We start from the raw sequence: 24,488 nt of genomic DNA on the forward strand, positions 1-24,488 counted from the left end.
CCTTGAACGCTATTGCGTCTCTTTATCTCCAACGGCGTATGTAGTTGACGGACTAGATCTCTTTTCCTTCTTAAGTTGAATACGACTATATCTGTCTTCGGTGTTTGTGAGTCTGTACGTATCTGTATGTATGGCTAAGCAGTTATTTCGTACCAAATTGTCTTTAGTCACCCTGTAATCCTTTGCCACTGTCGGTTGTGTTCGTTTTTTTCGTTTGCTTGAAAATTGATACGTATAACAATGAGGCTCGTGCATATGACGTCACGCGCAGCCTTTGAGCCACGTGACTCGGGAGAACACAGGGATGCGTCACAAGCGTCATACTGCATATAATGGGGCAGCGTGTGTTTTTATAATGTCCCCATCGTAATTGCACGCATACCACAACAACAGTAGGAGGCATGCCCTCCAACTGTAACTCCGGTGCGGCAATATGTTTCCCGAGTCACGTGACCATACGTGACGTCACTGCACGAGCCTCGCTTCCTCCAATGTGCCGCACCGGCCTGCCTTTCGAATTCGGGAACTCTACTCTGCCGGGTATTCTCCCTCAAGTACGATACCACATAACGAGTCCTACTTTCAATAGTGAGTTTTAGTGCAACGTGCGCAGGCGCCTTTGCGTATGTAAGGGATAGCGTTAGTGGTTCGGCGCATGCGCAGAACAAAGAGGGCGGTGCGCGTTGCGCTGAACCACCGCGCTATCCGTTACGTACGCAAAGGGGATAGCGTACGATATAATAAAACTCACTAATAAAAAAAAGAGTAATAAATGGAAATCATGTTTACGCATTCGTGCCATAGAACAGTTACGTGTATGATTCAGTTCCAACATTTTGGAATATGAGCGCCCCTAATGGTCTCTTGTCTTCGCCTGCACAGCGGTCCAGCTAGAACTGTTGTACTAGTAACAGGACCACTTTCTATCGAGGAGGGTAACAGGTGGGGCGATGTAAGGGGAAGGTGCGGTCAGCCTGCTCTGTAATGGCGGCTCGGTGAACCCAGGAGGGGGGGGGGAGAAGAAGTGAGGGTGACAGAGGGAGGGGAGAGATGATGGTTGGGATTGGGTAGTCCAAGATAACCACCCACCACAGAAAACATCCGAACATCCGTCAGTAGTCTTCGTTTGGATGCTCCCTGTACCACGGTGACCACCAGGATTGTTGGCGACGTTACCCCATGTGTATCTTCCCACTTTTTCACGCTCTTGTACGCGGAGTACGTCCTTAACTCCGGACGGTGTTAACCTTTGGGACAAAGCGCAAACATTTTCTTGGAATCCTCCCCGTCGCACCTGAACGTCAAAGTCCTGTTTCCACTCTAGATAGGGTGTATTCTGTTGGTAGTCACTCATAGCACCCGGAGTTCGTTGACGAAGGTCTCGCTGTGGAAGGAACGGGGCAGTGACTGACGGCCCACCACGACAGCTTCCTTTTTCTGTCGCCAGGCTTATAAGAAACGTAAACCTGACCGCTTTCTTATTTCTTTCAAAGCTGCCATGGCTGCCGTATACCTGGGTGCGGAAAACCGATTCCCCGTCGATATCCAAGGCTACGGCTGCGGAAAAGTGGCAAAGTCCAGTTAGCCGGCGTTCACACGGGGCAATTTTTCCCAGCAACTCGAAGCAACTCAAACCAACGTCTTTCGAGCAATTTCGAGTCCACGTTCACACGTAGCAACTCGGTAGAATGTGGGTTCGAATCGAACTGGTGGAATCTTCTCTTTAGCTGCTGTTTATCAAATCTCAGTCAGTTTTATTGCCCCAACATATCATTATTACATTCCATAAATGGCAACTCATATGTTTCCGTGAAGTTCGTAAAAAAATAAAAAAGTTATTTCTCAGCTGCACCTGCACGATTTGAACCCATGAATCCACGAACGAAATCCACAACGCCATCGGGAGTTACGTGGCAAAGCTTTCCTCGCTGATTGGCCGGTGCACGAGCAACTTCTCAAGTTTTCGGTTGGCGAGCGATTCGCAGCAACTCTGAGCAACTCGAGTTACTGGAGGTTGCCGGCTGACAGCAACTCCAAAGTTGCTCATAGTTGCTGGAAAAAGTTGCCCCGTGTGAACGCTGCCTAGCGGCAGACAGCCGAAAGCTCATCCATCGCCCACACTGGATGGGAACGGAGCTGCCGTATACCTAACGGCTATATCGAAATGATGCACGTCCAGTTGAATTTTGAATCGACGACGCCGTATCCGATTGTAATACGCCATCGGTGGTGCTTCCGAACACAAGAAGCGGGTAATGTTTGGGTGGTAATTCTCGAGCATGAATATCCACGCAGTGGAACACCGCTACGTTACTAACGTTTAAGAGCTCTGTGTCATATAGGTCAAGAGACGGGGACAAGTACCCAGTTCGGTACCTGCATTTCATTTCTTCCTCCTAGCGCAAACAGTCGCTTCGTCTAAACTGTGATTTCAACACAGAATCCGCGAGAAGAAGTGTATGGCATCTGTTTGGGCTGTATGTGGTGTGCTTGAATGACTATTGGTTTGCCTGATGACGTCAGTCGTGACGTTGCCTACCTCTGTGAGGCCGACAATGGCGAGCCCTTTCACCATCACCACCACCACCACCACTCTTCCACCAGGCTTCTTCAGATTCACGTTCTAACCCTAGTTGACCTCTTGATGATGTCTGAGCGATGGAAGCGCTTCTAAGAGTTGGTGGATCATTTCCGCTGTTGTCGAGTGCATACATATTGTAGGCAACCGTGACGACAAAAGAACACGCGATGGGCCTGTTGCTCTGGGCCAGGTGGCGCGAGTGAGCAGCAACATCAGCGCCCCAAATCATGCAACACTCCCCAGTTTAGCAGACGACGCGGCACTTTCAAGTAGACGGTTTCGAGTTGTTCGCGCTTTTCAAGAAGCACCGCTTTTTCTGTTGATTTCCTACAGGTTTTGTAGCTTCCTTGGCACCATACCGTTTGACACACCATGCAAAACCCGCTGATGGAACTCCTTACTGTTGGGATCCGCGGCCGTTTGGGCCCGAAATGGCGCTGTGCAAACTTCAGTGCAACAGCCCTATAGGGCAGAGAAGACGTCGCGATTTGTTCCCATTGATTCGTTCGGCTCCATTCCTGTAGTCCTGTACGTGATGTCGGATGTATGTAATGTGCCTTCGAAGTTAACCTTGCCGATGTTTACTGAACGCTGGCTAAAGGGTCTGTCCGCCGAGTGTTCCACAAACGTGCTCTCCTGCACAGCTTCGGCCCTACGAGCTTGTTGTGCTAACATCAGCGCACTTACGCGAAACGCATTCAGACTAGTGTTCAGATCAGATAGGGAGACATTTATACGTCCATGAGGTTGTCTACTAAAAATTGAAATTGCTAAGGTGGTCTCAATTTTCTCCTATGCCGTACCAAATGAAGCACGGCACTCCCCTTCATGAAGGGAGGAAGCCAATACACATGAGAACTTCTGGTTCCTTCGAAGAACAGTTCCGCAAAGTAGTCTTCTTTTCTTCTTCTTGAACGTCATCTCGTCGTCACCATGACCAAATAATAGTTTTCTTCTATACTGGAATTGAAACGGCAACAGAGACGCTCACGTGACCATTTTTTGTCCGCGTGAGAAAGGTCATCTCTAAGCCTCAAGTGGGACCCAGTGGAAATCATTTCGACATATGAACACGTTGAAATGTTGTAGCCCGGAAGGAGGGAAGACACACAGAAAACCTATTGCTCCAGAGTTGTGAAATGGCTCTATATTTATTGGCTTCCGTGGTGGTAGAAAGTTAAGTAGCGTCTGGTAGTTTTTATTTTACCGTGTATAACACAACTGCGGAAGCTCGCCCGAAGGAAGGTCCATTCGAACACATTACGGACATATGGAAAATGTACAAAGATTACGCACGTCTGGGGCCTGTAACTGCGCAGCCTTTCTTCCAGCGGTATCAATCGAATTATTATAAACAGTATCCCTAAGCCAGCAAACATTACCGTAGCCAGACCACTAGAAGGTATCAAAATGAAAATATCGTTACATTACATGGTAACACGTTGCAAGATAAGGGTTTACTGGAGTGTTCCTTTAACGTGGGGGACTCTTCTCAGCTGGTCCCGAGATGCGCTATGGTTTCCGCTTATAATGGCTCGGGGCAGAAAGTTTCGCCTTCTGCGCAGCTTTCCAAGTAGAATCGTTATACTTATAACATGAGGATTTGTTCGCAAACCACTTTTTCACATTATCGTACGCGGAGTATGTCCTAAACTCAGGACTGTGTAGCTTTTCGCACAAGGGGCAAATGCTGTCATCAAAATTTTCCACCACTCGAACGTCGAACTCCCGTTTCCATTCCAGATAGGACTTGTACAGGTTGTAGTCAGTCATGACGTGTTTGAGATATTCCGCCAGATGGCGGGGTGTACGGAATGAAGCCACGTTGATGACCGAATGCGGTGGAGCTCTTGCCGCGTAATCAGCGCCACCCATGACAACGGGGATTACGTTTAATCCCAACGGGTAGTAGAGCTTCTCGGTCACATATTCGTCGCAAAGAGAATTCTCCAGGCTTAAGTAGAAGTAGTATTTCTTCCCGAAGGTGCGATAGCAAGAGGCCCTCAGTCCCCTGGCACATTTGAGAGCACCGCAGTGGCCATAGACGTCCACGTGGATGTACTTCCTGAGTTCCTTGACGAAGTCCTCGCGCCTGCTATGAGCGCGGCAGTTGCTGGCGACCCACACTGCTGTCTTGCTCTTCTGCTTCCAGGCTGATTTGAAATCTAGCGCGACTGGGTTCTTCTTTCTCGAAAAGCCGCCGTATCTCGTAATAACGTCGGAGTCCTTGTGGTAAGTCATGGTCCAGTTGAATTGGGAGGCAACGGGGCCATAGTCCCGAGGGAGCTTCATTGGTGGCGGTTCCAAACACCAGAAGATCCATTTCTGATGCGGATATCGTTTCGATGGCATGTCCCGTACATCCATGTCATAGCAGTGAAATAGGACTGCGTCACTGACGTTCAGAAGTGCCCTGTCATAAGTCACGAGACAGGGAGGCACAGAGTTAGAGAGCTTGATGTCTCTCTTTAGTTTTAGATCTAAACGACGCCTCCCGAAGAACTTATTCCAGCACAGGATGAGTGGAAAGATGTGCCGTGCTTGAACTTGAGGCGTAGGACTTGGTTGACGAGATGGCGCTGGAACGCCTTCTCTGTTTCGTTGAGAAAAGTCGGTGGTGTGAAATAAGAACACGGGCAAGAGTGCCACAATAGAAACTACAACGAGGCACAGTAGATGACGCGAGGTCTTCATTGTGACACGACATTCATTGGTTCATCTGGGCCATGTTCACAGAGTCTTCAGTTGCGAGGTGCAAGGTGTTGTCAGGTTAACTCCTCTGATAAAGGAGGAAAGGAGTGTTATTAAATCGTAAGCGGCCCTTCATTTATTTAAAGACGGCGCAATAACTATATGATTGGTATGTACAGCTTCACAGAGTTACTCACAAATGAAACTGAAGGTGTTCGCACGTGGCTTCACATTCTAAAACTCTTGGGGGCGTACTGTAAACCCTAGTTCCTAAACTGTTCTGTAAACGCTTTCTAGTTTGAGATAAAACGTGGAATTAAAAAAAACTATGAATACCAAAATTTTTCTGTACGTCGACTTCAGTGCGGTGAAGTGTAAATTTGGTTAAATTACCAGCACAAAAAAGGGGTACGTTCTACGACTGAAAATTTTTCATGTTTTAATAACGTGAAACATGAATACTGTAACAAGTGAGTGGTAATACGTTTATCCCACTGCTTTCTTCCGGAAACAAAAAGAAAAAACGAAAAAGATTCAGGAAGCGCAGGATGAACCACCAGAACGTATCTGAGCCGCTTTGCTTCAGTCCATATTACATGTGAATATTTCCCTGTGGTCACTGCGAGGCATCGCTTTTTCCCCTCGCCTACTCGATTAGATAACGTCGGGAAACAGAAAAGGTCACTCACTCACCGCAGTCTAGGTCTGTGAGGTGGTTCTAGAACTGGAGAGGCTCACAAGGTTCTTCTTCCCTTTCTTCTTATTTCCTATTGCTGTGGCACACCCAATGGTAATAGGCCACGATGGGTGGAAGGACTAGGGTACCTTCTTCTTCTTCTTCTTCTTCAATGGTGCTTCAATACCACTTCTTCTTCCACCTGGTGTGGACACAGCCAAAAACTTGGCCAAAACAGGGCCAGCGAGTGTGTAGCAGCTAGCGGATCAGAAGACCCCAAAATAAAAGAGGAGATGACTAAGTTCTAAGTTCCCCACCAACCAACCCAACCTCTAAGTTCCCTTGCGTGCCACAGGTGGCGCTGATTTTGCCGCAGGTGGCGCTTTATTCTTGAAGCGTGATGTGGGCAAACTTACGCTTGTCCTATCCTACAGTTGGCAATACGAGATAACTGAACGAATTGTAGTCTACGTAATTACTTGGCGTTGTGGCAACGAACATGAGTTTACATTTGTAGCACACCGCTGCATCTAGTCTCGGTGCCATCCTCATCATCGTCTCGGCCAGCATGCCGAGGTTTCGTTTTCATGCGCACTCTAGAACGGTTCATTAAAACCATCTTCGTTGTAGAGCTGAGTCGCCTCCGTTCTTGCTTTACACATTCATTATATGTGCGTGCAAATAACAGTAGAAATCGACAAAAGCAATTAATTGGACGAGAAAAAAGATTAGAATAGATAGGCGTGCTTATGGAAGCTGCGGAGGTCTACGTGTTTGGTCGTATGGTTCTGCGCCAGCAGCACTGCAGAAGGTGTTTAACATGGATGCGCGTAAACCATACCACGGGAAAAAGTATGCAGGCGCCACTGAATTGTGGTGGATCGCTACGGCGCATAAATAGAAGCGGTGTCCGACACTAAACTCAGCACTCTCCGCTGTCAACTATCTCCGGCATGCGTGTTTACCACACTGTAGATTCTGCTGTTTCAGGAGGGGAAATGTCGTACGTAGCCTGGTGCGGAAAAAAATTTCGAGCGTTTTTTGCGAGGTAAGAAAGCGTGTGACACCCTGAGCTGTACTCTAGTTAAGTCTGGCTTATTATTCAAAGGGCTTTACATAGTTCATGTTTCATATACTCATTCGAACACACTGTGATGAGCCAGGCAACAAAGTTGTCGTTGCTTAAGTCCACATGAACTTCTATACTACAGTATCCCACCGCTACTCCGGAACGTAATGAAGCGAGCGAGGCACTAAACACTTTAAGAAGACCGTAGAATGCCTAAAAAATGACGGCAGCACCTGTCTCAACACGACCAGGCCGTGAGGCGGGGCTTATGTTTGCATTTCTGGACCGTAACCCGAGCCATAGCCTCCTATACCCGAGCACGTCACAAGCGTCCATAGCAAGATTATCTCCTTCCACGCTGAGCCCAGAAGATGATCCGCGGCACTGGCTGTGTGCTGTCTCGGTGTTTTCACCGGTCTTTCCTCAGACGAATTAAGTCGACACAGTTGCCCGTGATGGCGACCCAGGACGCACGATCCACCGGGCAACATGCTGCCACATCGATAGGCACACTGCTCGGAAGAAAGGCGCCATCAGCCAACGAAGCCAGCGCCTCTTCGTCTTCCAGGATCATCTACATCGATCGGCTAACCTTTTGTCTATCTAGCGTACACTTTAGAGATCGTCGTGTAGAACCGAAGCCCCTGCAGATATTCGCATTCATGGTCATGGTCACGGTCACCACCACCAACAACAACAACAATAAATGAAGAAGCGATGATGACATGGGATGTTTCCCCGTGGTAGACCCTACCCCACTTCACAGTGGTTAATATGAGAGGTTGAATTATGGTGAAAGTGAAGCGACGACAGGTCGGAGTTCTGTTTAGAGCTCCTCGAAGAGTCCAGTGACTTGCATGAAAGCAAAAAGGGAGAGAAGAGCCCGGCACTGCTACGCAGGGGAGCTCCATGGGCCAAGTACTTTGGACAAGCTGAGTGGTCTATGGTCAAGGAGTTCAAGTTGGCGTCGAAGCACCCGGCGTTCACACGTGTACCGGTCACACTCCTCGATGATATGGATGATCGTAGCTGGGGTGTGGCAAGCTACGCACAGGGGTGATGGCGACGTTGAGTCGTAGACGCTGTAAGAGTGTCGTAAAGCTGCGAGGTAAGCAACCTGGCATCCTATATGATAATGACGGGTCCGCTGCATGTAGGAGCGACCATTGAGTGGTGTCATGGAGCCATTGCTGGCGGGCCAAGGGTGACACTATCGCGCAGACAAGTAGAAGCGCCTATCTCTGTTGGAGAGGATAATGGGCACGGCTCTGGAGATACGGTGGGTCGCAGCAGCCGCCAAATCTGCCTCTTCATTGCCTGAATGCCGGTGTGGGTTGGGACCAACTGTAGGGTCACCTAGTGTCCCTGTTCGCCGAGAAACTTGAGCGCCGTCAGAATACTAACTACCACCGGGGCCAACGACTCGCGGATGCCCATGCTTCCTACACATTGCAGGCCTGATTTTGAGTCAGTGTATATCACCCAGGAGCGAGGAGGGTAGTTGGAGACAGACTTTAGAGACAGAAAGATGGCATACAGCTCCGCAGAGGTCGACGAAGTGCGAACCACCACGGTCACCAAGTAGTTCTCATCGTACGTCACTTTCGTCACAACCAAAGAGGTGACGCGAAACGGCAAATATGAATGATACAGGAACAACGTGGACGTGGAATGGCACTCGGGGGTGAAGCTCCGGAGAAATTGAGAGCACAAGTGTCCAGTGACGTCCCCACAGCTTCACCTCTAGTCTACGATGCGTCACTGAGAGGTGTGACGTCTGTACCAGCTCTGTCCGCGCTTCGGTTTATTGACTTCACGATGACGTCCAGAGATGACTTTCTTGCTCCAGGACTGGAGTTGCAGCATAGCGAATCCATCCATAGCAGGAATGTCACACAAGACTGCAGTGGGAGAAATGCACGAATTTTAGAAAGCCGCGCAAGTAACCTTTAGTATATGTACTGTACGGTGATGACGATGGGGTATGATTGGTGATGGAACAATGGGGACGTGATCATACGATTGTTGGCATTGTTTTCGGTATTCTTCGACATATGTTCCGAAAGAAGCGATCGAGTTGCATGCGAATTAACTTAACAGCAAATAAAATAGTCATGCTTGTGTACTTACCCACAGGACTAAAATTCCGAACAAGGGCATAGTGCCCATTCTGTAGCCCAGCTTTTCGACAAGATAGCCCGCTATTGGAGGAGTCGTGATAGCCCTGCAGCGAAGAGCACGCGTTTATAGATGTGAGCTCACTTGCGCAGTGAGGGCCAACATGACTTTCTGACCTGAAAGAAGATTCTTACCCGAACACGAGACTTGTGAAAACGCAGCTGGACACAAAGCCGCTGGTTCTTATCGTGTCAGGATAACCCTTTTTCCTGAAAAGCAGTAAAATGCAGTCAGTTTCCACATCACAGGTTGTAAGGAAACATTTTACAACTCATCCAGAGTTTTGGCCGACGTCGTCGTTAGGTTGAAGAAAGCAAATATGGAGGGGTTTCCCAACTGTACATTAGGCTGGTTACTCCGGGACACTTCAGGCGGTGAGGTACCGTTACAAGATTTCTATAAGGATGTGTGTTCAACAAGAGTACTAAGACGGGAAATCACAGAGTGGAACACCACTTTCTGTTGGACGAGCGACCAGTCCCAGAGTACAAGTATACTTTTCTGATGTCAGGTCAGTACTCTTGTACTCTGGGTACTCTCGCTTGTACTCTCGCTCGCCCAACGGAAAGCTGTGTTCCACTGTATGATTTCCCGTCTTAGTACTCTTGTTGAACCATGAAGAAGACCGAGAGACACGGACACAGAAGACGACACACGTAGTGTGTAGACACCTACGTGTGTCGTCTTCTGTGTCCGTGTCTCTCGGTCTTCTTCATGGGTCTATACCAGCTAGCCTGCACCCTTTCCCTTGTTTCTTTACTCTTGTTGAACACACATCCTTATAGAAATCTTGTAACGGTACCTCACCGCTTGAAGTGTCCTGGAGTAACCAGCCAGTAAGTATACTTTTCTGATGTCAGGTCAGTACGAATCCCCATTTTTTTCTTTCAATCATCATCACCATCATCAGGTCAGTACGACAGCTGACATACCAGTCCAATGTCACTCCGTGGCACTTCACTACTCTCGCACCAGAGCATTATGTGCTCGATATTGTCTGCCCACTACATCGGGTCAAACCAGCTCCCGTGACACAGTGGTTAAGATGATCGCTTTCCACGCCGAGACTGGGAGGCTACACGGGTTAGAATCTTCTCACCGGCTGTGGTGTCTGAGGTTTTCCCTGGGTTTTCCGAAGACTTTCTAGAGGAATGTCGGTACAGTTCACCCTCAAGCCGGCCCAGGACGCATACTAACCACCCTGTCCCCCACCTGCTGTCCTCTCTCCAAGTGTCTACGTCTGTACGTCGCTCGTAGCCACAGTTGCTTCTTGCGCTAACACGGAACTTAAAAAAAAACATTGGGTCAAGCGACTGTACCGTCAAGAACTATGATGTAGACTGGAGCTAATTGGTGAAGACCCAGGAAAGAAGGAAAAGACGCAGAGACGAGAGGCAAGATATAGAAGCGTCGTTTTCTTGCGCCGCACTCACTCAAGAAAACAAAATACGCTTCTGAAACGTTTGAAAGGGGGATGACATGCGAAAGACGCTGTGCACACTACTTGAAAAAGTGGATACCTCGTCCTGACACAAATGTGATTCATTGCATGGCCTTGAAATTTACGTTCATGGTGTACGGCACAGAACGAGCCATCACGGACATCTGGAGGCGATTTCTCATCGATATCTAGCGCGATTTATGTTTTCACGATTCGCCGTTACTTACTTTAGTCGTTTCAGGGCGTAGCTGTAGGAACAGACGAACTGCGCCGCCATCCCCATGCCCGTGAACACTTGAGACAAGTAGATCATCCACAATGTCCTTAGAGAAGAAAAGGAATGCAGTCGCAATAAAAATCGGGCAAAATGGTTGGGTACGCGGAGCGATTTCACAGGTCTTACGGAGGTCCTGGTAGGAAAGGTGCAGGTCCTTGAATGAGGTACGCCAGTGCTGTGAGACACATTGCAAGAAACATGAGGAACTCGTCGACCTGCGGGAATCAGTGCACAGAAATCAGTAAGGCAAGCAAGTGTACCAGACACCCAAGATATCGAACAGATGAGACCATTCCAGCCTCTAGAACTAAAATGCTGGTGGGCAAGTTTTGGCACACACGGCTTCGTCAGCTCGAGAAGCTATTGAAACTGCAATCTTGGTTTTTAATTCCGCTATATCGTACACACAGCTGCATCGTAAGGTCACACGAAAAGGATAGGAGATTCGTACGTTATATATGCTGCAGAGTATCCCAGAAGGAAGAGCCCCGACGCTGTAGCCTGCGAACTGTACGGTATAGAATGTACCCACTCCAGTACTGGATAGGTTGAACTGCAAAGAGAGGTTTCGCAAGGCTTTATATTTTTGTACGAGTTATTTTGGAGCAGTGAAGCGTTAATACAGGGCAATGATGGCATGTGAGGAGGTACGAACGGCACGAGACACTACTTGGGTGCACCTTGGAGAAGTACGGGGTGTTTCTTTTTAGCTACAACAACATTTCATAAAAAGGGGAGTTGCCTTAGGACGCTTTTACTTTCGTCGTTGGATTACTCGACGGGGCTGCCACTATGACGCCGTATTTATTCTCAATTAGGGAATTAATTAACAGAGATATTTCAATCAACTTTTTAATTACTGACTTTAGGAAGCACAGTTGTAACATGAACGCCTCATCTTCACATGATGCGCTCGAAACACTGACGAAGTACGAAAGTAATCGCAGCGCGTGCCACAGACCTAATTAGTATTTCAGCTCTGCCGCCTGCTGCGAACCTCAAATGATCGGCGAAAGAGCGATGGTGACGTTGATATCTCCGCCCTCACTAAGCACCGTCACAGAAAAACGTCATGTTTCACTATCTTTGTTTAGTTTACTTTTTCTGTTCGCTTGCAAAGAGCTTTGCGCATCACCACTACATATCAGCGCTTATCGTACCGGGGAAGGGCAAGAGCTGTGTCCAGCAGCCCAAGCAGCACAATGAACTGAAAGTCAAGTGCAATAGGGGTGGGCGGTATGTGTCTTATCAATGTTCTTTAGTTTCACGAGTCTGTACGAGGCCTTCCACCTACGCGTCCACCCATATTGCACTCGACTTTCAGTACATTGTGCTGCTTGGGAGGATGAAATGATCGGCAAGACACTGCGAACACATGAAGGAACGAAAGGAAGGAAAAAGGAAAACAAAACAAGGATCGTGAAACATACCGCGATAAGTGTTTGCCTCAATCGCGTATGACGTTTTTCTGTGAAGTTAAGTGAGGGCGGAGGTATCGGCGGTCACCGTCGCTCTTTTGCCGACCATTTGCAGTTTGGTGTAGACAGCAGAGCTAAAATAATTAGGTCTGTAGCGCTAGTTGCTGTTTGCTTGTTCAAGCACCCTTCGTCTGGTGCATATGGCTGCATGGCTGCCCCATAGTTTAGTTGGCACCTTTTGGCACCATGAAAGGGCGGCATAGGAGTCTTCGTCCTCTTCGCATATGTTCAGTGCCAATGGCGGCGAATGGAAAATATACACTCCTCGGTTGGTTAATGTGGCACTGACGCGTGGCATACGTCAGTGTTCCTCCCGTTCTTGGCTGAGCAGACCGACCTCACAATCAGCCCCGTCCACCCCCCTAAAGTGTGGCCGATGTTTGAACAACACATGTTCGGGGCAGTCTATAATCATACAAGTGTTTGGAGCAATGCACGTTTTCGAACACGAACTGCATAACAGCCCGAGCAGCAGAACATCTTCCAACATCATCCAAAATGTTGCGCTGCTTGAGAGTGTGGCCGAGCATTATACATACGCCACACATGTTTGAAGACGTGTTCTTGAAGACATGCCTTGAGCGCGTGTACAACCACTGTAACTCCGCATAGACGTGCGCCAGGCAACATACCTGTTGGAGATAAGGTTCAAGCGTGGGCTCGTTGAATGACATGATCACCCAGCTGAGCATGACGGTGACCATGGCGATTAAGAAGACAGGATCGCAGAGAGCCTTGTGGTATTTTACGTCCTCCGTGGAAGCGCTTTCTGGTACCGCGCCTGCAAGAGACCACGTGATAAGCAAGCCCGTACCTGCCAACGAGGTATACCTGTCCGTTCATGTGTTGTGCTCGCCTCTTCTTACACCACCGTTAACAACGTTGCAGTAGGAATTGCCGGACGACAAACGTGTTTCTACGAAAATGCTATCTGCTCTACAAAAGTACACCGTATGTGTCACATGATGTCTTGCATACCTGGCCTTTTTCGTCGCTTACTTGGCCAGTGTATTGCTATCGACTGGCTCGTCGTTGTCTGTTGTATAAATATATACTACAAGCAATCACCGCCCGGCTAGTCCGCAAGTGGAAGCCTTATTACGCTTCTCCACTGAGTCTCAACTGGTCTGAAACTGAGGATACGAGTGCGATGGATCCATTACAAGTGGCGCCAATGTTATCTCATGTTGTGTTCATTGTTTGTTTCTATGTGGTACTTACGTCTGTGCTCTTCCGGGATAGGACCCCGTATTGCTATTACAGGGGCAGACAGCATCAAAATAGTTCCGATGACGAAGAATGGCAACGGGTATTGCCACACCTTCGAGAAAAATAAGACATAAAAAAATGTCCATCCACCGTAACAGCAGCACAAGTGGGCAAGAGCCTGAGTTCAAGGACCGCTGAAGTCTCACACAGAAGGAATTCCTTTCCTGCTAGAACAACAGTAGTCTGTGGCATGCATTGTTTTCTAACACGAGTCTTTCAATATTCCTCCAATGTTGGGCTAGGTAAAAGCAACATTCTCTGAACTTCGTGCATACGTACATCGATAAGGACACCGCCGAGAATAGAGCCCGCCAGGTTCCCTCCGCCCCAGGACACCTCCATGAGTGCCTGCGAATGGGAAAGGTGCATCATGAGTACCGCGTCCTCGTGGTTGTTACCTAACAGTGCGGGGGAAACAGTCGTTGCCATTCTATTGCATTTACTTACGAGACAATTAATGACTTTCATTGTACGACATGGATGACCGGTTGCGATATGCACGTCGGTTTTAAGTACTGTAGAAGTGGTTTTTTTCGCGCGGAATTATTTTTCGCGTTTTTCGCACACACCTCCAAAATCGCGAATTTAAGTTCCCGCGAATAACTCTGGCCATATGAGGGCGAAAATCGTTCGGCGTTCGACGCTATACCGCGACTACCTGATACTTTCTACTCCATGTAGCATAGGCAGTTTAAGCAAGCGCAGAAGATTGTTTTATCCCATCAGGCAAGATGAAAAGAAATGAAAATTCATCATGCTTTTGTTACTCCTATAAACGCTTTGCACTATACATGCAATATACCACTATATCACGAAGCCAGAACATGCCTTTCCCCGCATTCTCAAAACCTGCTTGAATGATAGTACCACATCTCAACCGAACGGGTCAGTGCCCGGAGTGAAAATTAATAAAAACTGCTAAAATAAACTGGCTAACGTGCACACGGCCAGTACTATGGCCTCCTACAGGGTCCCTAAAGGTCATTTGACAGGACCTTTCCTCCTATCTCTGTGAGGAGAAGAAAGAAATAGACCTAGAATGCCGCAATCCACGTGAACAACGGATGTCTTAGTACGTGCCGAAATATGCCCGAGTATTGACGGCGGCACGGTATGCAAGAGCAAAGCACTCCCGGAAACCTGTGTCGCGAATTTAAGTTCTCGCGAATCAATCCTCAAAGCAGCTCTGCTCGAAAACGCGAAAATATTTTCCACGCGGAAAAAACCACTTCTACAGTATATGCAAGGCAGAGCAAGAGGATCATTGAAAAGACAATAGCTGAAGCGAATAGGGAGAAGAAATAACACAGAGAGAGAGAGAAATACATGATGACGATGATATGGGGATGACTTCCGCTCATTGAGCAGAATAACACAACTTCATTTCGGATACGGGATAACAATGATTGAAGGAGAAAAAGTCGAACACCTGCTGTTACACGGGCAATTCTCAATTATCATTTCAACCAATGGCCGTTGAATATATGAGGTAGCGCAACCAAACGTGCAAGGTGTCAACCTGTGAGGAAACATTGTATCTTATGCTCTTTGGGGAAGTTGACGCCTTATACGCCTAACGTAAAACGAGTTTTCATCGTGGACCTGACAGAAGGATACAGACTGATAGCCTCGTAGCTGAAGGATGATCCCAAAAAGTAACTCGATCCCTAAAGGTATCCACTTTTGTCTCCAGTGTTCCTTTCAGTCGCAGCAACTGCTTAAACACTGCATATACTGAACAACGAAAGTTTGTATGCCCTGTCCCCTAGCTAATCCTACCAGCTTTGTGTTGGACACGTCGGGAACGCGCCTTCGCAATCTGTTGGTCAAGTCTCACAAGCGCTACTGTGTAACTAGTGGTTGGAGATAACTCACAATAATGAGCCCAGTGTTGCCTGTGAATCTCTCCGTGACCAGAGAGTACATGCTCACTGCATACATTCCCGACACGAAGCCTCCGAAGAAGGCTACCGGAATGGCAAGTCCCAGGAAGACGTCGCCTCCTGGTACCCAGTAGAAGACACTGCAAGGACATTACGCAAGTTACAGTAATGCGCGTACTTGCTGACATCTAATGTGCTCGTAAGCAACTCGTGTTAACTGATGTTGCAACACGTCAGTAAATGTTTTCGCAAATCTTTGAAATGCCTAATTCCTGCCTGCCGCATCTACCGTATTGAGCATTGACGTTATCTCAGAGAACGAAACGTCCTCAATGAAACTTTGGCTGCACATGCCGATTCTGCTCGTGAGTATTTTCGGATCGATTCGTACGCACGATTAAAGAACTGAGGAGACCACTAGCGAGCTGGAGAGTCAGTTGCAGACGGTACTGACACAGATCGCGTCAATTATCAATTCCATGTTTTAACGCTGTTATGCTAATGACATCCTCAGGAGAACTAATGGTGTACCCACACTTTGGCTTTGTCGCACCTGCTGCTAGGAACCTAGCTGACTGACTGTGTTACTGCTTACAAGGAAAGGACAGACGAGGGAGACAGACACCAGATCAAGGAAAAACAAAAGCTTCTTAACGCTTACTGGAGGAAGTGGTCCACGTCTTACCCAAACACAACCACGAAGGTGAAAAATCCTACTTGCCCACTCAGGTACACTCTAGAAGGTGCTATGTAGACCATCTGCAAAAGATATCCTCTGCTTAATAACGAACTTATGTGTTTTATGTCCTAGGCACTACGGCTCGACCTATATACTTCGAATCACCTTCACCAAGCGTATGGAATGCGTATCACGGAGATCCAGCCCTAAAAACCAATTGCAAGAATTTTTCTGCACTGGTCCATGAAATCTTGCACCATATCGCGGCAAGTTTCAGCATGCCCTTATTCACGGGGCGGTAATACTTTCCGCGTTACCTCTTCGGAGCTGATAACTCCTGAGACAAAAGCAGTGCTACTTACCAGCCTTTCTGTGGCCATAGAACCCAACAGCATTGCAGTCTTAAAAGTTGAGAACACGAAGCCGTACTTCCAAGCGCTGAGACCCTTCGAAGCAGCCTGTAGAGAAGGGATCGCAGCATTACCGCCTCGGAACCCTATCCCCAGAGAGAATAATCGTTGTCCTCAGATCTCGTCGCTTGCTCGTACAGCGTCATCTGATGCAAGACGCATGTAACATGCAACACTTCCATCGGGTGGAGAGGCATTATACCGTAGAATATTCTCAGCGTGAACACGCGAAAAGACACGCAAGACATATACATAGAAGCGTTCGAGCACGGCAAATAAGGGAGCTTACCAGAGGCGGAAAATAGGGTGCCAGAAGCGCAGTGCACGCAGAGAACCAGAAATGAGTATGTACCACTGGAAGGAGCCACACCTTCCGGCGCACGCGCGTGAGCAGAGACTTTGGTGGTTTCGCCTTAGTGATGTCTGGAGAAGCTCCCGATATCCCTAGACTGTCTTCAGGTAAGCTGCCGATCCCAGACACTGATTGCTTCACCTTAGGCTGGCTCACACAATTATCTTGTCGAATCTGTGAGTCGTCGCAGACTACGTCTTGTCCTGGTTTGAACGAACTTGCCATTATGTTTGTCTCTTCTGGGCTTCTAGCGAGGCGTAGCACCAACTAAGCAATCCAGAGCGACGACGCCACCACTGCTGAATGGACGCGTTCTGTTCTTCTCAGATAAGTACTTGAGTATTACCCTAGCCGCGTTTCAGACCTCGAAGGCAGCCGTGGATTTCCTTTCCAGACGGTTGGATCCGTTCGGCACACTTGTTGTAGGTCCCGGTGCCTTGCAACGATCCCTGGGGCATGACGGGTTCGGGACTGCTTAGCCTCAAATGCACGGACCTTGTCCAGGATATTCTCTATTCTGGAAGAAAAAACTCTGACGTAATAATTGCGAGCGTAACATAATGGAGCCCCTCAGGAGAGCGAGCTTTGCGTCCACTTCGAAAGAACTCAATGCGCCGAAGGTCGTACAAGTGACACGCATACTCCTTGTGAACGGACACATAAATACGTGCACCTGTCACAACCTGTGAAGGGATGTTTCCGCCTGCAAATCTCCCCCGAGGATGCCAACCGCCAACTTTCCGGACGAACCGGTTGTCGCACAGTGTTTGTCAATAGCATGCGCATGTTTTATGGAGCGCTGTCACCTACGCGCGGGGGCACTGCAGTGAATACAAATCACCGCTAGACGGCCGTGCCTTAAGAGATGCTTAGTGTTTACGTCACGGTTGCCAGAATACATTAATAGATTTTTTTATTCCATGTTAGCGCAGCGAAGCAACCGTGGCTATGAGTGGTGTACAGACGTAGACAGATGGAGAGAGGACAGTAGGAAGGAGTGGGGAACAGGGGGTTAGTATGCGTCCTGGGCCGACTTCAGGGGGAACTGTGCTGACATTGGTCGGGAAAGTATTCGGAAAACCCAGGGAAAACCTCAAACAGCACAAACGGTGGCAGAATTCGTACCCGTGTCACCTGCCAGCCTCGGCGTGGAAAGCGATCATCTTAACGACTATGCCACGGGAGCTGGTAGATTAATAGATCGATGTGTAGGAGGCTGGCTATTGGCTGAGACCTGGTATACTCTCTCGCTGCGCCGGCGTCGAACAGGCATGAACATGAGGAGCTTAGTATGTGTGAACTTGATTTGATCTTTGGCATGGTGATTGGTTACTCAAGTTACCCCAACAGGCCCAAATTGGAGGTACAAAGTAGAAGATACTGTACACGAGGTACCCTCTGGCAGACCATTTGAAAGCACTCCATGGGCTACAATCATCCAGCGTGCGACCCTTCGCAAAAGTGAACGGTTCCGACGTTATAGAAAGATGTCAAGGTTACTAAACGGTCCCTGATAATTTTCGGTTCCAGCATACCGTGCCATATAGCGTAGACCGTCGTTTACAAGTACTTTTTTTTTTAATTCCCGGTACGTCATTTCACTGACGTAACCAGGGGGAGGGTTCACCGCCCCCCGAAATCGTACCTTTCGTAATGCATTTGGGAGACGGAACGCGAGGGTAAACCGCTCTCCCCATGTAAAGAACACTCTCCTCCCGAAATATTTTTCTAGCTACGCCAATGTGTGGCTTACATTGAAGCGATCAAACCGAAGGATTGGGGAACACCGTATTGGCGTCATCAACCCCACCCTTCACGGCCATGACTTCTATGTGCCTCAGGAAGGCCGTTGTATAACGCAAACAAGGAAGCTTCTCTTCAAGTGGACGTCCTTGAGGGCTTTTGCTTTTTCTCTATTTATCCAGGATTGTTCGACATATACATCCTGTGTATCTTCAATCAGCGTGTCCCATTCGTTTTCGTTAAGAGTCCGGACAGCAGAATAGGGTTGTGCTGTAGTCGCTGAGACAGGCTCCAGGGGGCGGCTGTGCCGTGGCGTATTTCCAGAGCGCTACATTGCGTTGACGTGCTTAGAACGTAGAATGAGGCGAGACTCGGACAGCCTATATGGCGCGTGGTCTTGTCCTTGGTGAGGACATCGAACAGGAAGGAATATGAGTTCCGATTCAAGGTTCAAGTCAAAGTGCACTGTTTCTCGGTTTCGATGCTTCTCTTTGTTTTCTTTCTTCCCCCTCGCAAGCCCAGCTCAATGTACGAAAACACGTACGTTTTTTTTTCTTTTTCTTTTTTTCATCGGGAGATTGCTAGGCGAGGTTTGCCAGTCCCACTGCAGTTTACACTATAACAACAGTTCTGATAGGTATCAGGTCTACAAGAGACAACCTTATGATGCTATAACGGCGTTGCAGGTATTGGCGTGACAGCAAAATCAGACCACGTCACGCAGGTATGGTCCGAGGGATCTACATTTCACACAAAGTATAGTGTATACGGGTCCTCCGCGTACACTGCTTATGAATCCATGTTCCGATATCGTCAGCTCGACTCATTTTTCTTATTATGTGTTAGCGCCGCGAAGCAACTGTCTGTGGCTATGAGCGGGATACAGACGCCGACAGATGGAGAGAGGGCAGCAGGAGGGAGTGGAAGACTGGCGGGGGGGGGGGGGGGGTCAGCCCCACTTCATCCTGACAGTGCATTCCCGGTGCAACTCCGGTACTTCCGGTACAACCATACCTGAACACTTATCGGAAGAGGCTGCAGGATGGACGCATGATTAAGAGGAATGATGATTCAGGAATACCCCGAGACGCGGAATGAGGAAGCCGACGATACACATGTGCTCAATAACTTGGTTCGTGCAGTTTAATCCGGGCTCCTTGTACGTAAAACCATCCGCTATATCCACGCAAGCATCGATGGAGTGTCAATGCGCCATTTCAGTCACGAACGACGGTCACAAAGTCACCTCGGCCTTACCTTTTTCAGAGATCCCGGTCGAACCCGACGCCTCTGCAAGTTTTCACGTCGTCCGCTAAACAAGTGCACCACGAGAGCATCCAGAAGTTCGTCTGCTTTCTGGCTACACGGACGTTCCCCTCTTGCGACCACGCGGCCAGTATGTGCCTTTAACTCTCCAAGGCTAAAGGACGCCGTCAATCCGTTGGCAGCACTATAGTTCGACGCGCTTGGTTTTCACAGAATGCGCAACGTTCAATTTGGAACAATCGCGTTGGAGCGACCCGCATCTGTGGAGTGTGGCTGGAGCGGTGTTTATGGGCAGGTGGAACGGGTGGCCTGCACCACGCTATTTTTGTGCTTGCGCCGAGCACATTGCCAGGAAATACAAGGCCGAACACAGAGCTTTGTTGCGGGCTAAATATATAAGAAGAAACAGAGGAAGATAGAGTACGGATAACGACCTCACGTATCCCTTCTTCGTTGTCTGCCCCTGGTTATCTGTGACAAAGTGTTCTTAAGACAGCTGGCGTCAGGGTAGGAGAGCGGCACCGGGGGGGAGAGGTTTGTTCTTGGTGTCCCTCGCTCTCTCCCTCACTTCGTGTTGCATATAAGTAGGGAGTGACTTTTTCGGGTTAAATGCCTTTCTCAGATTCGGGGGGTAAAAATCGGGCGCTATTTTTAAATCTGTAATTCGGGGAGAAATCGGGATTATAATTGTGCCTTCGTGTGTTATCGGGTGTTTTTCTTTCTCTTCTTGTCTGTTAAGTCCTTTCCTAATCTCTCTTTTTTGTTTGTTGTTATTGTTTTTTGCGGGATCGTGACCTTTCTGCAGTAATATCCCCGAAGGCATAGACAGTGTTGACACACATGGGTGTGTTGCTGGGAACGTAAGTGACCCATTCTTACACGTGTTACACGTGGCGACCTTTGTTCGTCTTCAGTGGAAACGTCACTTGAGGATTTCATAGTGACTAGAATTCGGGGAGAAATCGGGTTTTAACCCGAATTGGTCGGAGGTCAGTTCGGGAGGGAATAATCGGGCGGAATTGGGTTTAACCCGAAAAAGTCACTCCCTACATATAAGTAGGGTTCTTCGTTTTCGGGTTTTATGATTTTTCAAGTTCGGGAGGGAAAAATTCGGGTGCTATTTACACGCGAGAATTCGGGGAGAAATCAATCGGGCTCTATCGGGTGTTTGGTGTGTCACCGGGGAATTTTCGAGTGAAACGAAAGGCATATGAAACAAGCCACTGCTGTGACACTGGGGGCGAGAAACGAGAATATTTATATTTCCGCTCGGAACTTGCCCGAGCTCCACAAAAGCACGTCTTTGACTCCTGCGGGATGGGATCATAAGCGGAGGACAGATAGGTTGTCAAAATTATCTCTCTTTGCTGATATTATGATTCTCTTTTCCGACGATTTACCAAGAACGACAAGTTGAAGGACCGCAAGGATTTCGGGTAGATATCGGGCTTGATTCGAACTCTCGAAAATTTCTTGGGGGGAAAAATCGGGTGAAGTTCGATTTTTCACGATAAACATGAAAACGAAGAACCCTACATATAAGTCATAGCGTGAATTCGCTTGAGTAGCTTTCTTTGTCGCATTTAAAAACGTACAAAAATAAGAACTTGCTGTTTTGGGAAGGAGCAAACTTGTTATCCTGAGAAGCAGTATTCTTATGTTCAACTACAGAGTACGCCTGAATTGAAAAAAAAAAAAAGAAAAAAGTACGCGATGCGCCTTTTCTAAAGACAAGAGTACCACAAATTCGAAGCGGTTTGTGATAAAAGTAACAACTAAAGGAATTATAGCGTCAATAAAAACTTAATAGGGAAAGGCTAGTTGAAATGGGAAACGTCACGCGAGAAATTAAACCATTGTCGTAATCCTAATTTGTTAGGTTGCATTAAAGCATTAAACACATGGAGACGCTGACTTGTACAACCGACGAGTTGCCTGCTGCAAATCACTTACGATACTAATCTGTGTTGTAACTTGCAACGAATGTGATACTTGCGTCCTTCTGCGTAGGTTTTACTGCTGAGATATACCTGTTCCAGATTTTCTCCAGCCCTGCATTTTCTGAAAGCATTCCTACAATGCATATTCCAAGGGTGCGCTTCACCTCAAGTGGTAATGGTCAATTTTTGGGGGCAACAAGTCAATTTTTTGTCCCATATTATTTGTATACTTCTTCTTTTTTTTTTTTTTTGCGTTCCTTAAAGACGACGGAAGGGAAACTAAGCTGCAAAGCTGTTTACCTCATATTACGGTGTGTACAAAAAAAATGCGGAACTTGACAGAGATTTACGTATATACGTTGAAATGCCGCCATAATCGCGATAAAAAATTCGGCCGCGGAGCGCTCTGATCTCCTAACGAGCGGCCTGCGCCGCTGTAGCAGACCACGGAAGTGACGCATATTTAGTGTGTGACTTTTTCGGGGGGGGGGGGGGGGAGGAATATGTTTATTACGAAAAAAAGACTTTTTCGAGTTACACCCGATCCCGCCCGGTTATTCCTCCCCGAACCTCCGACCGATTCGGGTTAAACCAGATTTCTCCCCGAATTCCAGTCACTATGAAATCTTCAACTGACGCTTCCACTGAAGACGAACAGAGGTCGCGACGTGTAACACATGAGAGTATGATGTGAAGGGAAGTGCGTCAGGACGAGAGCCGACGATGTTTCGAACAGGGACTTTTCTTCTTCTGGGCACCGTCCTCATCATTGGCGTGGTATTTAAAGGGTAAAGGTACGACACGTTAATCATGCCAATTCATACTTCCTTACCTGTTCGCTGGGTTTCTACCAGTCTACGTGTAAAAATGGGGAAGTTACGTGGCCAGCAATACACCTATGTGTGGGAGTATGTATAGTTCATGCCTTCGAGGATTAGCGCTGGTATGTCACCTCCCCTCCCCTCGCCAAAAAAAAAAAGAAAAGGAAGCGTAGGAAACGACTTAATAGACAAACCGAGAGGCAAAAACACCCGAGAACACCCGAATGAGCAATTACCACCCGATTTCTCCCCGAATTATAGATTTAAGAAATAGCGCCCGATTTTTACCTTCGAATCTGAGAAAGGCGTTTAACCCGAAAAAGACGCTCCCTACGCGTATTGTTCGTGCTGTTTGGGTTCGTGACGTTCGTTTCGCGGTTGCTTTATGCGATCGGAGCTTGATTTTCGCGACAAAAGAAACTGTACATGCTAGTGAAGTGTTTCTTGACTGTGCGACAGCGTGTGTTGCCGACTTCCTTTCGGCAACGCGAGGGTAAAATGTGTTCTTTGAACGAACGACACACGGACAGAGGGCTCATGCAGACACAGCGTCAAACAACAACTGACGTTTATTACAAAGACAACCCTGCCGGGGCTCGCCCCCAAATCCATCCGGAGGAAGATGACTTCATTCTCTCTATAGGGGTGAGAGACTTCCTGCTCGCATTGTTCGCTGTCTCACCTTACATTTGGCCACAATATGCTTCACAACCCCCCCCCCCCCCCCAACACGCCCTACTAATTTGTTACTGTTCCCGTGGGCGAATTGGTTATTGACGGTCAACTGGTAATCGAGAGATGCGACGTTCAAATCCCGCCGACATCTCGTTTTTCCGATGACTGTCGTATTTCAATCGTTTCCGAAAGTCAGGAATCTTATTCTTGACGCAAATCCGTCTAGGACTCCTTGGAGACAGGTGAAACAGGTCAAGTAGTGTGCGGCACATTTTGTTGACGAATGCTTCAAAACAAATCAGGAGGTGCTCGTTAGCCTTGGCTTGTCAACGAAGTGTACATCAGGCTGAAAGAAGGAGAGCACGATGAAAATGAAGCTTACGAGGCGATTACGTTAGATTAGACATATAAGAGCAAGATGTGGTGAAAAAAAAAATCGGCTACACCTCTGGTGATTCTGCCAGCTCTCCTTGTGTCTTTACAGGGCCAAGTTCCGATCCTGACCTTCGGGCACCCGCACCTGTTTCTCTTCCATTGTAACTTCTTTCTTCCTGTTCTCTCTCCACAGCTGTAACGGACGGACATACACGGCCATCCATGCTGCTAGGCCTTAAAGCTGTGGCTTTAATACGAGACGAGCTTCGTCCCGAGCAGTACATGCATTCGGAATCCGTTACGAAAATCGGACAACGGACGACCTATTGGAGTACTTGCCTCTGGCACGGCTAAGACAGATATGCGGACACCGTAGGGTAATGGGTAGTTATAACTTCCTCTGCTTTGCGGTTACGATACAGCCCTAGAGTGGGCACGGTTATTCAGACACATGTGTTGGCGGCCCGGAACACGCTTGCGTTCGACCAATAGACACCCACTACGCTTGGTCAGTCACAGATATTGTCGCTGTGCAATCAAATTTACAAGAACGCCCGGAGGAAGGAACCATCGTCCCAGCCCAATCTCCTCGCATGACGTCAGCAGATCTGCATCGCATCAAGCGTGCTGGGGAAGCAGCCGTAAGCGACTTGTACAGTCCTCTAAACATCAATAAAAGCAACC

The 24,488-nt window shown here is 48.1% G+C and overlaps 2 protein-coding genes across 3 annotated transcripts; both read right to left on the minus strand.

Annotated features, from left to right (window-relative positions):
* Window positions 1-3,763: 3,763 nt before the first annotated feature.
* On the minus strand, window positions 3,764-6,933 carry LOC135388049 (alpha-(1,3)-fucosyltransferase C-like). The gene is made up of 2 exons (XM_064617340.1): window positions 5,966-6,933; window positions 3,764-5,360 (listed from the first exon to the last, which is right to left on the minus strand). The coding sequence occupies exon 2, from the start codon at window positions 5,273-5,275 to the stop codon at window positions 4,094-4,096; it is 1,182 nt and encodes a 393-aa protein (XP_064473410.1). The 5' UTR covers window positions 5,276-5,360; window positions 5,966-6,933; the 3' UTR covers window positions 3,764-4,093.
* Window positions 6,934-7,020: 87 nt separating this feature from the next.
* Window positions 7,021-20,660, minus strand: LOC135388047 (MFS-type transporter SLC18B1-like). 2 transcript variants are annotated; one of them, XM_064617339.1, is made up of 14 exons: window positions 19,985-20,660; window positions 16,922-17,501; window positions 16,585-16,680; window positions 16,229-16,302; window positions 15,536-15,683; window positions 13,940-14,008; window positions 13,613-13,712; window positions 13,024-13,172; window positions 11,365-11,466; window positions 11,040-11,128; window positions 10,864-10,959; window positions 9,330-9,404; window positions 9,148-9,241; window positions 7,021-8,918 (listed from the first exon to the last, which is right to left on the minus strand). In XM_064617339.1, exons 2-14 carry the CDS (start codon window positions 17,207-17,209, stop codon window positions 8,766-8,768), a joined length of 1,533 nt encoding a protein of 510 aa, XP_064473409.1. In that variant the 5' UTR covers window positions 17,210-17,501; window positions 19,985-20,660; the 3' UTR covers window positions 7,021-8,765. The 2 variants fall into 2 exon arrangements, with proteins under 2 accessions (XP_064473409.1, XP_064473408.1); XM_064617338.1 differs by lacking the exon at window positions 19,985-20,660 and having other exon boundaries at window positions 16,922-17,972.
* Window positions 20,661-24,488: the final 3,828 nt, after the last annotated feature.

Source organism: Ornithodoros turicata, chromosome 3 (genome assembly GCF_037126465.1).
Source record: "Ornithodoros turicata isolate Travis chromosome 3, ASM3712646v1, whole genome shotgun sequence".
Lineage (NCBI taxonomy): Eukaryota > Metazoa > Arthropoda > Arachnida > Ixodida > Argasidae > Ornithodoros > Ornithodoros turicata.

Excerpts from the sequence above, each read along its gene's own strand:
- LOC135388049 (XM_064617340.1), bottom strand. The coding sequence starts at position 5,275 with ATGAAGACCTCGCGTCATCTACTGTGCCTCGTTGTAGTTTCTATTGTG.
- LOC135388047 (XM_064617339.1), bottom strand. The coding sequence starts at position 17,209 with ATGGCAAGTTCGTTCAAACCAGGACAAGACGTAGTCTGCGACGACTCA. Across the intron at positions 14,009-15,535 it reads GCAACACTGGGCTCATTATT|GCACTCATGGAGGTGTCCTG; the intron begins GTGAGTTATCTC and ends TCCCATTCGCAG. Across the intron at positions 11,467-13,023 it reads TTGAACCTTATCTCCAACAG|TTCAACCTATCCAGTACTGG; the intron begins GTATGTTGCCTG and ends CTCTCTTTGCAG.